At 37.5% G+C, this 14770-nt stretch overlaps 1 protein-coding gene and 1 long non-coding RNA gene across 2 annotated transcripts in view; both read left to right on the top strand.

Annotated features, from left to right (window-relative positions):
* The window catches only part of cacna2d3a (calcium voltage-gated channel auxiliary subunit alpha2delta 3a), a 46999-nt gene extending 45230 nt beyond the window's left edge, over positions 1-1769 (top strand). Inside the window, exons 22-23 of the mRNA XM_088007536.1 lie at positions 1519-1594; positions 1713-1769. Coding sequence (XP_087863662.1) covers positions 1519-1594; positions 1713-1769 — 133 coding nt within the window. The remainder of the gene's footprint in view (positions 1-1518; positions 1595-1712) is intronic.
* A 7482-nt stretch (positions 1770-9251) lies between these two features.
* On the top strand, positions 9252-12263 carry LOC106907425 (uncharacterized). The gene is made up of 2 exons (XR_001415596.2): positions 9252-10967; positions 11052-12263. It is a non-coding gene; the product is annotated as an uncharacterized LOC106907425 (long non-coding RNA).
* Positions 12264-14770: the final 2507 nt, after the last annotated feature.

Raw genomic sequence — 14770 nt, 5'->3', positions numbered from 1 at the left:
GAAGTCAGATGATATTTTCATGAATTCCAATCAGATTTCTGCATAAGAGGACCTCAACAACTGCTGATGAACAAATATTTTGTATGGTTTTACCTTACAAAATATTATTTCCCTACAGTATGTTTTTTCCACTTAATTTTGTTAAGAATTCCAAGTTTTATAGGGTAACCACATTGTTCAACCTAAACAAGTAGTTAATCATGTAATTAATCTATTAAATCTCAATACAATAACTTGAATTCCTTTGTAAAAAAAAAAAAAACTCCTAAAATTTACCGCTCAGTTTTGTCAAAGTATTTTTGTAAAATTTACACCACATTTTATTGGTGCTACATGGTCTGCAGTATCATTTGTGATTTCACCAACCACCAACAAAGATGTTCACGGTGCGTTAAGCTATATTTTTTTATTTTAATATTTCTACTCCATTACCTTTTGGACACTCTTTCTTGACCAACTCCAGTGTTAACTGCACTTTGATTAAATAGATCTGTCTTTGCACTTTATTTCTAGAGAACTGTTTTACTCTACACATACAAGATTTTTGCACAGGGATATATTTGCTGTGTTACTAGGCTAACGTTACTTTGTGGTCTCTCGGTTTTAATGTGACTTGTTGACAATTTAGCCCTACAAAATGTAGGTTTTCATTTTTTATCTAGTTAACAATGCGAGTTGTTGTCCTGCCGCTCAAACGCATCACGTTGCTTGGTGTGTGGCATTTATGTATGACGGTATGCAATGCTTCAGAACTAAACACGTTTGTTAACCTTAAAAAGTACCTGACTATATCATCAATGGAAGTCAAGACTTTGAGAATCACTGATGTATACAATCTCACTATTTTACATTAATTTAAGTAAGTTATGAACCAATTCATGTGGTCTTACTTATCACTAATTGGTTCTGGGCATCGTGTTGGGGCTGTGTATCATTAGTACTGCGACTGAGGTTTCAACATCGCCTGGGGCGGCAGATATATTGAACCCCACTCTGTTGTCACACATGTTCAGACTGCCATTCACACACACAAGTATATCATGTGTAAGAACTCTCCCAAAGGCTATTAAAAAGAGTATCCATTGTTCAAAGACAAGTTTGTAACCTTAGCAATAACCTCCTCCAGACGGAGCTAGATCTTACCCCCTCCGGGTTCACTAAGCCCTTAAAACCTCTGATATCCCTCCAATATCCCACAAATTATCCACACAGACTTTTCTGAAATCACTTTGACAAACCTCTGAGGAAGTGCTCAGCTTTCACTTGCTTTGCTGCTTCCATTCTTTCTACACCCATCATGTGTAGTATTTGTAGGTGAAGCAGTTATTACAGAGGTGGGATCTTCTCTTCCATCCCCAACACAGCAGACTAAAACGCCCGTCAGGCATGTATTTGCAGATAATGTCTGAATCAAGATTCCTCGACAACTCAACAGAACTATGGAAAATGTTTTCTCTGATTCTATTTTGGATGCTCTGTGTCATCGTCCTGCTGTCTATTCTATATTTGTCTCCATAGTGTCACACTGTATGACTACCAGGCTCTTTGTTGGGTCCATTCAGAGAGTAGCGACAGTGGGCACACACTCCTGGATGTGAGTATTCTCCAGCCTCTATGTGTTCTACCCCTGTAGTAAAGTCCATATAGTACAATATTTATTGCTAGTGTCCAATCATTTCCCCCTAAACCCCCTCCCTCTTTTTTTCTTCTAGCCTTACTTCGCTTTCTTTGCAGCGGTAAAGTGGATCCTGACTGAGCTTGTCATGTAAGAGTCCTCACTGGAGAATACCTCTTGTCTGTTTATGGAGTAACGCTATAAGCTTTGCGCATATATGTGGTTTCTGAAGTCTTGTATTTAGGCCTGTCTGCTCTGAGATTAGCTGTATGTTTGTGAGTATACTGTATATCTGTTGTGTATTTGTTTATGGAGGCCTCCACATGTACGTTGATGTGATCCTCTGTGATCATAACCAGTAATAGCTACCTGATGTTTCCTGCACCATGAGTATTTCTGTGATGCCACATTGTGGTTGTGGTTTAGTCCTGCTGGGTGGTCTGTCACTGCCACAGTGCATCATGGGAGTACAGAGTTGTCGGTACTCATTTTATGTTTTAACAATAGAAGTAATTAGACAAATGAGATAAATGTGAGGTATTTCCTATTTCTACAACCTATAGCTTAGACCTAAGAATAAGTAAGGCTGAAAACACATTAAAAAAAAATTCATCCATCTGTTTGTGGCGTATGCAATGATTTTTGGTATTTGTTCTTGGTCCTAGTCAATTAGGTAGTACAATTTTCAGTACTCATTATGCTTAAAATTCAGGACTAGTTTAAAATAAGCATTTTAAATGAGATGTTAAAAAAAACTGCTATCCACTGCACTTTCTGCTTTTTTTTTTTTTTTTTTTTTAATTTTGCTGGTTTTTTCCAGTCCAAATTAATAAAACCTCGATTGCCATCTACACTTAAAAAAACTCAGTGGCTTTAAAGTGAAAAATAACACACTGCATTTGATCTCTGTTTTTCAACTCTTCGGTTTTGAGACAACTCTGGTAATTCAGATCTTAGCAAAGGTCACAGCAATTCCAGTCAATCACATTTTTACAACACAAAAGATTGCTCTCCTGTTTTATAAGCTTAGCACTTAGCTCCGAACATAGCTCTACTTGCGCTACCCTTAAAAGAACAGCAAGTCTTGCACTAATACAGACATTTCAATTCATCGCAAAGGGTCAAAAACATTTTATTTGGTTTGGAAAACACAGATGTGTTAAATTAACAGAATATTTAAGCATATCCTATAGTGCAGTTTTAAAAAGTGACAGACAGTTGGTTGTGATTTTTTTTTAATAGTTAGCAGCACAAATTGTGGCCATGCAGCATGACAGATGTCAAATGGTAGATGACAGAACACCAACTGGTACTGGGTTGGGGTTTAGTCACTTCAATAAGATGAACTTAAAATACCTTGAATGATTCTAAGATCTGATGCTTGGGATTGGATGTCTCTAGTTCAGTTTTTTTTTTTTTACCAAGCAGCTAAATAAGAATAAAAATAAACCCTGAACTGGCTTGACGTATAGCAAGAAAGGTGTGATTTTCTTAAAATTAAACAAAACTTGCAGCCAGGACTTGCTGCATTAATTGCAGGATGAACTCAGAGAATATTCTGCAACACTTTTACTTTACTAAGCATTCGTGATTTTTTTGTGCTCTTGCATAAAGGGATGTTGAAGCAATGAGTAGCAAATTAATTAGTTGTTTTTTTTTATTATTATTTACTAACATCTGCATGCATTTCAGAATATTGTTAATCCGTCATTTCCATATTCAGATTCCTGGTTGAATTCAACTTATACAGTTGGTGGAACTCTGATCTCACAGCCAAAGGTAAGATTGGACGCTTTCTAAACAACCTGTACACAAACATAACACATAATTGCATTATTAAAAAGAATGTAAATTTTTTACATTTTATTTATTCTGATCAGAATCACAAATTAATTGTTTTTTTTTTTTTTTTTTTTGGTTGTCAGTAGTTTTGGCGTTTTTTTCTGGTTCATGTTGATTTGAAAGTTTCATGCTAGCTCTTATATCTGTTGTAGATTTTACAAATCTAGCCCTTGGTAGTCTTCAGATGATCCAAAGCTTTACTGAAAGAATCCTAACTGGAAACTGAAAAACTCCACTTTACTAATTACTAACTACTTTAAGGGTTTTGTCTAATTTTGTGATTTATGCATTGAAGCTCTGAGCTGTTAGTCTTGCTCTCCAATTCTGGCCCATAGATCAGCTAAGCAGAGGCCACTGCTTTGCGGATCCATATTGAAGCAAAAATATTGCTTTCAATTGCTTTCCTGGTCTTTACAAGACAATGCTGATTTCTTAAAAACTACAAAACACATTTTTTACGACCAGCTTATTTTTATTTATCACTTGATCTGCATGCCTTTTTTTATGTTTATGTAATTTGAAGTTATTTTTCTCCTGCACTTTTATTCATCTATTGTGAAGCACTTCATGATTTTTAGCGGTGAAATGTGCCATATAAAAAATAGTATTTTACATGTTACCATAAAGTAGTAAAATAAAAGCTCTGTTAAAATTCTAGGAAAATAAATTGGTTGAATGACATCATTGCATCTTTGCCTTCGCCATCTTGTTGTTTGCACTTAGGCTTCCATAATAAGACCCCTTAAAAAAATGTCAGTATGAAAACAGTGGCAAGAAATAACCCAAATCCAAATGTATTATGTAACTACCATAAAGTTACGTAATAAAAAGTTAAAGTCATACTGAATATTGATTTTGGAGAGAAATAATATCTGCGTTATAAAAGCAGACATATGCATTTCTCTTCTTTTCTGGTTTATGTCTTTGCTTGTTCTTTTACGTCTCGTTTTCCTCCTTGAACATATGCACATTCTCATATTTTCACCGACAAGCAGTAAACGCTGTAATTCTTCATGCTTTATGGAGTGTTGAATACTATTCCCCTGTCTTGGAATGAGACTTGCACTAAGCAGCATCAAAGTGTCACATTAGTTGGAGCCAAAACCAACAAAAATATTTTAGTGAAAGCGAGAGAGAGAGAGAGACAGAGAAAGAACTCCAAAATGAGAGTTCCATAAAATGCTTTACTTGCACATTTTAATCCTGGATGAAGTGAAGCTGGGCATCGCCACTCGCCAAGCATTCGAGACAATTTCACAGCTGGCTAGCCTCAGGTCTTAGCAGCACTTTCTGTATCTTTTTACAACAAAGACACCAGGGCTTGTGACACGGGGCTGAAACACAACAACCTCACAAGGCTGTAACCAAATCTACACAGCTACTCAAGCTGAGCTAATCCCAGACGTTTATACTCGTATATGGTTTTAATGCGACACACACATACGCACGCACAGACAACAATGCCGTGCCACTGGCTCGTTGTAATTAAACCACTCCGTTCTAATCGCACATATAATCCGCCATCTTTAGAAATCTCTGTCATAAAGATGAGAAGTGCTCTGTGCCTAAGCTGAGCTTTAGAGCTGTTTTCTTGCGTTAAATAAATTAGTTTGCTAATGGAAGATATTGTCAACCATCTTGTAGGGTTTCCTCAATCCTCTGGGTGGCAGTAGTGTTCAAGCAATGTTTGGGGAGAGCACATACCTCAAATTGGCATTTTCAAGCAGAAAAGAGATGTTCTGCTTCAAAAGCACTATTTTCTTTAATGGTTCCATTTTCTTTTTTTTTTTCTTTTTTTTTGCATGGATTTGACGTGTTAAGCGGTTTGCCTCCAATACTGTTTAATGACTTGATGAGTTTTTTTACATGTATAATTTAAGTCTTTTATTCAGTGTCATTTAACTTTTCCTTCAAATTTGACCTCCTTTGCCTCCTTTCTTTCATTCCCATTTTTCATTATCTCCTCCTCTCTCTTTTCACTGTTAATCTCCTCTTTGGTTTAGCTCAAAGGGCAGGTCCGCATATGCAGGTGCCGTGTGACACAGAGTACCCTGCCTTCGTCTCGGAAAGAACAATCAAGGAGAACATGGGCAACATCGACTGTGATGGCTGCATCAAGTAAGCGACACTCAGAAATGTCAAAAAAAAAAAAAAAGTAAAAGATTACCAACAACTTTCCGGAGCGACATGCTTTTTACATTTGTTTACTATAAAAGAATGTAACTGAAATAAAACGGCAAACAGGGTGAGAGAAACTTTAACTTCATTTTGTTATCTGTGAAAAATACGTTTATCCAGCCAATCCATCAGCAACACACACAAACCCCCAACTCTGTCCTCCAGCAGTTTGAAATACGAGGCATTTAGGGATGAGGGAGAGGTTGAAAAAAAAGGCTTCCTTTTAAAAATGGGAAAATGAGTGTGGTCCCCATTAACAATTTGAGATTTTCTGTCAGGCAATTGTGGGGTGTTCTCTGGATCCCTCCAATGGGCCCTTCATTGCTCCCAGCTGTGGAACTGCCAGCGAGCTCGGAAATCTGTGTTTGTGTGCGTGTGTTTGCGTGTGTATGCGTGTGTTTTCCTTGTGTGTCTGCTGAGAGCCCCTCAAGGTCGGCAGGGTAACCACCGCCGTTGGTGCCATGTCTAAAATGCGGTTGGGGAGCCAGTCGTAACGCAAAACACACATACAGCAGCACCTACTCAGGCTCTCTCACACTCGTTCAGATTTACATGACAGAGTTATTTTTATCCAGTGATGACACCATGAAGAGATGTGCGCTTTTACGATCAAATCTGTAAAAAAAAGAAGAAAAATCCTCTTGATCTGATACAATAAATCTGACAGTGTGAAATAATTTCTTTATTTTATGCATATGACGTTTTGCAAATCATATTTGTAACTAAACGCACTTGTGATAAACATCTGTTTTATGTTTTGGCTCATGGAGACCTTCTGTTATATTTTCATTCAGACATGCGTGTGTGCTTTATGCTTTCGGAAACGGATCCCAAACTCTTGCCTGCTAAACTTCTCTTTCTGAATTTTATTCTCAATGTGCATGTGTGTCACTATTTGTATACGTCCATTACCAAAACGCAGACGATTGTGTATTAGACTAAATGGAGCAATGTAGTGTATGTTTGATTTGGTGCTTTTCGAGCTTCCCAGAATTAATAGATTCATTGCATAGTTTGTTTTTTCTAGCCAGAGGGTGACTTCATCTTGAAGACTTTTTAAAATACAAGCATATCTTTATTTCAAACTGTATTAATAAGAACAGTTCCTATTTTCGTTTGCACGAGGTCTATACAAGGTTCAAAGCAAGTCAAAATATTGTCTACATCTGTTTATTTTTACTAATATCTGGCCAGTATCTTTTAGTTTTTCATATTTCTGATAAACTGGGCTTTGTGGCCTCACATTGTTCGAGACAACATGTGAGGCCACTCACAGGACTGCTTGGTTTCCTAAAGCTAACATGTTTTCACTCCTGATATGTTAGAAATCAACTGAATAAACTATGTTGAGATTATTTGTGTATGATGATTAAAAGAAAGTAAAAGGACATTGCAGCATTCGGAAATGAAAGCTACTAAATATTCCTTATTTGTTTTTACCACTTTTTTTAAGGTTTTATTTACACCTCATGCATCTTTAACTGGGTAAACACATACAATCGTCAAGTCTGAATCTCAAATCTAAACCATGCACAACATGCAGCTATAGTCATAATAAAAACTGTTAAATCCACAGAGAGAAGAACTGCAACTCAGTTTTAGCAAAGACATTTTTATGTAATGGGTAACAATGTCCCTTTAAATGAAATGTGCAACTTCCTGTATTATAAAATAATATGGGATTCAAACTCATAAGCAAAAACATACTGCTATTTTTCACCAACTGTCGACACGAAGTAAGTTAATATTTTATGAAAACCTTGAAAGGAAGGCATGGACTGTCACAGTCTTTGAACATTTTCAGCACTCATTTCCAAACATTTATCTCCCATTCACAATGTGTGAGTGCTGTTTTTTATGGTGTCTGCAACCATGTCCTCCTTTCATCCTTCTCGGGAAACATATTGCAAGTCTTTTCATTAGCTCAGAGAGATGAAACTTGTCTGTTTTTGTTTTCTGTCTTACTAAAAAAGTTTGCATTGGTGGTTGTTGCCGAGTGTCTGTGCAGATCTGAGGCATTCTTCAATGAGTCTTTGGGCTATCTGTGCTTTCATGCAGGATGTGGAACCTACTTTCCTAACACTGGATATGTTCAAGTCTAGCAGCTGTGCAGTGTCATGATATGTTCAGCAATGTTTTCTCCAGAAAGCTTGTTCTGCTTTTTTTTCTTCTGTAGTCTGTAGAACTCGACGAGCCTGGCACTGCACAGGGGTTGAAAACGTAGTAATAGACATTTTGGCAGATTGTGAGTAACCGCTTGGAACTGAATCGATCAGTCTGCTGAAGTAGTTATGCTGGACAATGTTGGTCACAGTGAGATATGTGCATAAAATGCAGCTGATTGGTACCACTGAAGAATTAGAGACTTTTAGGAATAGGATTAAATGAAAAATACTATTAAATCAGTGAGGAAGGAAATACTGCTGCAGATATTAGGCCAGCTTTAATCTGTCAGCAGACTCCGTATCTTCAGAAATAATTTGTTTGGACTCTATTTTAACATCTGATAATTAAATAAAATATTTGATAACCAAAGTGAAGTGAGAGACAGAGAAAGAAAGAGACCCAAAGAAAAGATAGAGCAACATAAAGGAAAATAATATATAATCTTTACGAGCTCTCTTCATCATAAAGCTCTTCCATGGAAATAAATCACTAAGCAGAAGGCCTGATCTCCCAGGCCAGTAAAACACAGACGTGGGAAGAAATATGCTCCAAAGTGTGGTTCACATTTGTCTCTTGATGGAGTGTGTTATATTCAGCAACACTTCATTGATGCTCACCTTGGACTAGACGATGCAAAGAGTTAGTATGTGTGTCCAGTCTGGCCATGTCCATCCGAGATTGCGTGGGTCTCCGAGTTTATTCAGAGCTCTTAGTGGAGTGTTTTATTTCCTTGTCCTTTGTTGTGTGGCGTCTTTCTAATACAGTTTATACATTAGAGTAGAATTAAAAAAAATGAGCGACATTACCGACCTGGAAGTAACTTTCTAACTCATCCATTTTGACGACCACTTTATTACACAATTTCTTCTCCCTGCATGTTTTCTCATTTTTCATTATTTTCCTTCTGCTGTTCTGCTTTTATTGGCAGGTCATTTGTGATTCAGCAGATCCCCAGCAGTAACCTTTTTATGGTTGTGGTGGACAACAAGTGTGACTGCATCCAGTTTGGACCCATCACCATGGACCCCTTTGAAATTATGTATATCCTTCACTTGTTTTTGGAGGTCAGGGGGAGGTTGGCAGGGATGTCCAGAAGTTTTTTTTTGTTGTTGTTGTTGTTTGTTTTTTTCCCAAAGTCAACATTCAGTCTGTTTTGTACTTAGAAAAAAAATCTCTGTGGCTACATTTAGCATTTTAATGCTATAAATATATTTATGTTCTATGAAAATAGATAAGAAGTTAGAAATCCGTTACCACTTCTTGGGGTTAGGGTCAAGAATCTATAAAACCACAAAAGCTTTTTTGAAGAATTTGAAGTGTCTTTGTAAGGATTTAGTTTACACTTTTACAATAGATTACGCTAGATTCAGTTTGAAGACTGTTGTTCTCTTCACTCTGAGACGATGAATTTGTCTCATTTAGAAGAAACCGTAAATGATGACTAGTCTGAGCAACACATGTGCCCCTTAGGTACATTATACATTATGAAATTAGAGTGAGTTAAACAGAAAGTTGAACGTCAGATAAATAGAATAAGTGCTTTATTTTGAAAAGCAGGGGATGTTTGTGGTTATAATGCCACTAGCAAATACTAAGGTGAAAGAGGATTATTAATTTCTAAATAACTAAAAGTCGTTTAATAAGAAGATCAAGCAAGTTTCATAGGCATCCATGTGGTCATTCTTATGAATCACCTGTTTCTGGCATAGGTCAGCCGGCTTATTCCTGTGTCAATGACAAAGATCGTTTATGATGACCTAAACACAGACGGACAAAAAAGTTAGAGAAGTATTGCTTTCCTGTATTGACTGAAGATAAAAGATTATCTTTGTCGGGGGACAAAATGTGGAGCAAAGATCCACAGTCCAGCAATATACAAGAATGTCCGTAAAATGCTTTGTGAGTCAGTTGTGCACTAACTCCTGGTAAACACTTTGATCAATTGCTGATACAGTTACTGATACACAGAAGTTCTGCAGAAACACTTGTGTTTCTAACCACAAAAAGTGTTTTTTCTTTTTTTTTTTCTTTTTTAATCAGTGCACATTTCTTTGAAATGTAATCGGCTATAAACATGTCCTCCAGTGTTTATTTTTTGCAAAGCACTCACTGTGGCATATCGTGTGCTATTCTGGTGCTTTGCCACAAAAGAAAATGTATCATACGCTGGAGGTTTATTTTTTTCTGACATGAGTTTTTTTTTTTTTTGTTTAGTACAAAAACATTATTGCCCTTAAATGCATCTATGCAGCTAATTGCTTGATGCAGTCAAACACATACATACATTTTTCATACCCTGTTATCACAAGTTAACACGTTTCAAGCTTGACCTTTTTTGTACTTTATTAGCTTTTTAGGTGAACGTCCAACACAAAGTGGTTGTGAAGTAGAAGAAAATATTGTCATGTTTGTTTATGGGGCATATGGGTGGCTTGGAAATAAAAATGAGAAAAGTACACAATGCACTTATATTCACCCTCCTCAATTATTTTCACTGGATTATTCTAAGGAGTGATTATGCTTTAATCAAAAATATTCCATTTGAACATTTTCCCCGTCTTATGTCTTTCTCAGCCCAATATAAATCTCCACCCATCTGTGAATCAACTCTGACCAGTTTTCCTATTCATGCTGAAGAAAAGCAACCCCACACCACGACTCTGCCACCACCTGCAGTTTGGTGTGATCACTTTTCATGGCTTTCTTCCAGCAATTATTTTTCCACACTTACATGAAGTTGAGATTTGTGGAACTCACAGCTAATATCTGTCCTTTCTACTTACGCTTCCGGCTGAACATATCACATGGTTCTTTTTGCTTATTAGCTGGGTTTTAAAGGTCATAGATTTATTTATATGTACCAGAGTAGAGGGGGCATAATACAGATGCAGAGTGCACTTTTCAGATTTTTACTTGTAATTTTTTTTTCACTGTATTATTATACAGCATCTTGTTGTATTCTATCCCATAAAAGCCAAATGAAATACAGTGGAATTTGTTGTGGGGAAAAGCCACAGCAGCGTATGTAGCAGTTTTTTTTGTTTTTTGTTTTTGTTTTTTTTTTACCTTAACTTCAACTGCACATAACGAATCGCTCAAGTGTGAGAGACTGAAGATGCAAAAAGACAGGCGGCGCCCAGATACCTGTCACCCTTTTCATCCAGAGGTATTTGCAACTCACAAGTATCGCACTCTGCACCCGCACACGTCACTGGATTTATTTCTCATATATTCCTTCCTGTGACTGTAGGAGAATTCAATGGAGTGCGGAGGAGCTGGCAGTCTCACCACATCGCTTAGTGCCACGCTGCTTTTAGCGCTCATGGCATTGTTCCTTAGGTGACCAAAGCTGGTCCTGACTCACCATCCACAGCTTGACCTGGTTTGGCTTGGCTCGACGTTATGAGGAATTGCAGCGAAGCCACAGAAAACAACATTTCTGTCCTGTATGAAACTGTGCCCGAATTCAAACCCATCACCAATATGATCCCCAGCCCAGAGGTATCACCCGTCAGGATCATGCAATAATTGAAAGGACTGTTCAAAGGATAATATTAAACCTGCTAAGACAACTATAATCATTTGGAAATATCATAGGAGCTACATGATAAAGATAGTGGGAGAAAATGAGTACAAAATATAACATTGAATGTGCTTTTTGACTCTATGGCCCTTACCAAACCATGATTGGGGTTTTCTTCAGTTGTTTGAGAAACCAGGGGGCAAGTACAAGTTCAGTGGTGAAAGTTCTACCTTCGAAAAAAGCCCTGAAAGATTTTTCATTCAAAGTGTAGCTTTCGATGAAGGGTGCTTATCATTTCTGGGTGGATGAGAATTTTCAACATTAATATTGCCTTTTTCTGTTTTAGTCAGTTTAATGTGCAGCACAATCTGCACTTTTGACTTCCGATAATCGTATTGCACGACGGATAAAGTCTCACTGTAGAAAAAGCTAAAACACACCAGTAGAAGCTTAAAGACAAACAAAAAGAAAAATCTAGGGCTATACCCACTGACAGTTGTAACAAAATGTTCAGTCCTTTCAGGTTGTAGCAAAGGACTGGGGTCTGTAGCTGGGTTTGGAACTGGGCATTACAGCCACGAAACACCCGCATGGACAGAGATGGATGCACTTTCCCCTGGCCTGTTCTGACTTTCCATGGACTTTTTTTGATTCTGAAGATTTAAAAGAAATATATTCTAAAGATGTTACATGTGGCTGGGATTGTTATATGATGTTTGTCTAATTATCTTTTTTCCACAATGAAAAAAAAAAAAATCTGTTACAATATCTACTGTATATGGAAAGAAAAAAAAGTTTATTTATAGTTCGCAAGTGGTACCCATAAACTGTGACTCAGAGATCCTCTGATGTGAGTGGTTGTAATAATTAAGCTTTGCCTTATAAAAAGATATTGTTCCTGTTTGTGTACTTTTGAAATAAAATATTGTTTAAAATGTATTTTGTTTTTGTTGAATGTTGAGTTATTTGAAGAGTCTTTAGAAGTCGCTGTTTGAAAAGGTTTAGACCTGAAATTTTAATCCACACTGATTGCTCTTTTGTTCTCAGTTTAAGCCACATGAAGACAGCATCTCCTCCGAAGCAGAAATGTGGCACGCATGTGTGTCTCTTCCGCATCTGTTGTTTCCCCTTTCTGTCATTCATGTGAACTACTGCCCCAGAGGAAGCCCCCACCCAGCCATCGAGAGACAAAGACCAAGACATGACAGCTGAAGACCAGCTACAACACATCTGTATGTGTTTAGCGATGGACGTCCTTTCTGTCATCATAGAGCCAGTCGCATCGTGTGTGCCAACGTCATATATAGCTTGCGCTGTTGCTGGAGTAACATTTTAGAAAATGACAGCTAAGTTCTCCTGAGATGCTGTCAGTGCCAGCCAGCCAGGGGAAGCTCTGCTGCGGTCTCAATGTCAGCAAAAGGATCCTTGTGGTCAGCAGCTGGACATGCTCCATCTCCTTCTCTCTCCTCACTACTCAACACTTTAGTTCTACACACAGTCTTCACCTGCTCTGGGAAAAAAAAAGTATCTTAGTATAGTGATCTCTGCTGTTTTATTTTTTTTTTTATTTTTTAGGTTTTGCGTCCTTCAACTTGGTCACTGCAATTATCGCTAGCTTTCTGGGGGTTTTTTTGTTGTTTTTTTCTATGTGTTTAAGTTGACTTGCTTGTCATATGTCACGGGGATAATAGATTGGAGCTGTTTTGGTATAACACCCATCCAATCAAGTCTGTGATTCCTTTCACTCCGCTAGATGAGTTATGAGAAAGTGGGTGCAGTGTGTATGCAAAAAGCTGCCTTGGGAAAGCAGTCATCTTTCTGTGGAACAGTCACACCCTGTTACCGCAGTCCTTCATGTGAGTGATAAATGTTCATCTATGTTTTGTGTAAGCTCTTTAGCCTGATGACTGGACACTAGAATGCTGAAAGGCCTACAAATGCACACAGATTCAAAAACTTTCCACAGACAAAGTTAAAATTCTTGTGAGAAATAGAGATGGACAACTAGAACCATACAGTTTAACAGAAGAAAAGGAACACAGATGGAACAAAAAACGATTCACGTTGCAAATTGGAAAACATGTATTTAAAATACTTTCAGAACTCCCTTAATTCTTTATGGGACAGCCTTAACGAAACATTCCTCAAAAACTTTGGTCTATGTTGACGTCATACTGTCACGCGATTGCTGTAGATTTCTCAGCTCCACATCCGTAACATGAGTTTTCTGCTCCACAACATCCTAGTTCTGGAGACTGTTGGGGCCACTGGGGATGTTCAACTTCAGATGTTCTGGTAAAGTCAAGAAACTACAAGTTTTCAATAAAACCATCAGATGGAATTATTGACTTATTTTCTGCAGTAAATTCATCTGGGACCTCTTAATCTCAAGTCATATGATCACTGCAATATTCACCAACATTATAGCATATCACTGGTTTTGATGATATTATGCATACTGGGTGCAATGTTTAACCACCACGCCATTACACCACTTTTACGGTACATTGCTGCCCCAATGCAGCTGAATCAAATGATGTGATTTCCTCTTCAGTATGCCATCAAGTTTGGCAAAGGCCTGCTAACGAGTTATTCATTTGAATCACATGTTGCAGGGCAATAGATCTCGAGGACCAGGGTTGGAGACATCTGCTCTAATGACTGAAAGAAATGTTTTGTCATCAAATCCATGACATTTTGTGGCCCCATGCCACGGCATTGGTTTAGGTTAGAAAGTCAACCCTTCACTCTTTGTTCTTCAACCTAAATTGCAACATGGACAAATGTAATGTTTACCCCCTTATAAATACAGACATTTGGAGGTAGCATATACTGTGGGATGTAAGGTACATTACTGTTTTCTAAATGTTTCAAAGTCTAATATAATGATCAGACAGCGAGACAATGATCCATCTGGCACAAACAAACAATACCATGTGCAAAGTCACTTAAATCCTCTTTCTACCTTTTTGTGTTCTTCTGTTTGAACATAAGCAAGTTGTTTTCTTCCCATATAGATTTCTCACTGCTAAGTGATTGTATTAAGCAAATAATCAGGTGTAACTAATAAAGTGGTTGATGTGTATTCATCCCTCCTTACATTTCATTATAGACTTAATTTATCTTATGTGAAGTTTTCCAGTCAATTGACTCTTAGTTCCCCTCTGCCCATTAAAACGGTCTATCTCTCAAAGACAAAGCAAGTGAAAGACACATAAATGATGGTGTTTTCTGAAAAGCTGTCCAAATTCTTTCCCAGTGATCCAATCTGCACAACTGTTTGAGGTGGGAAGGAACCCCTCAGAGAGGAGTCACTGATGATTTGAAGACAATGCCCTAAAGGGGCCCTGCTATTCAAAACACATCAATCCATCAACACTCACACTGCTTCAACTTTGTTTCTGGACTGCATGAGAAATCGTTTTTTTTTTTTTTTTTGCCAGTTT

The sequence above is a fragment of the Poecilia mexicana genome, unplaced genomic scaffold (assembly GCF_051168715.1).
Source record: "Poecilia mexicana isolate PSO_F unplaced genomic scaffold, ASM5116871v1 scaffold_7, whole genome shotgun sequence".
In the NCBI taxonomy this organism is placed as follows: Eukaryota; Metazoa; Chordata; class Actinopteri; order Cyprinodontiformes; family Poeciliidae; genus Poecilia; species Poecilia mexicana.
Note: the sequence above shows the minus strand (reverse complement) of the source record. Positions and strands in the feature narration are given on the sequence as shown.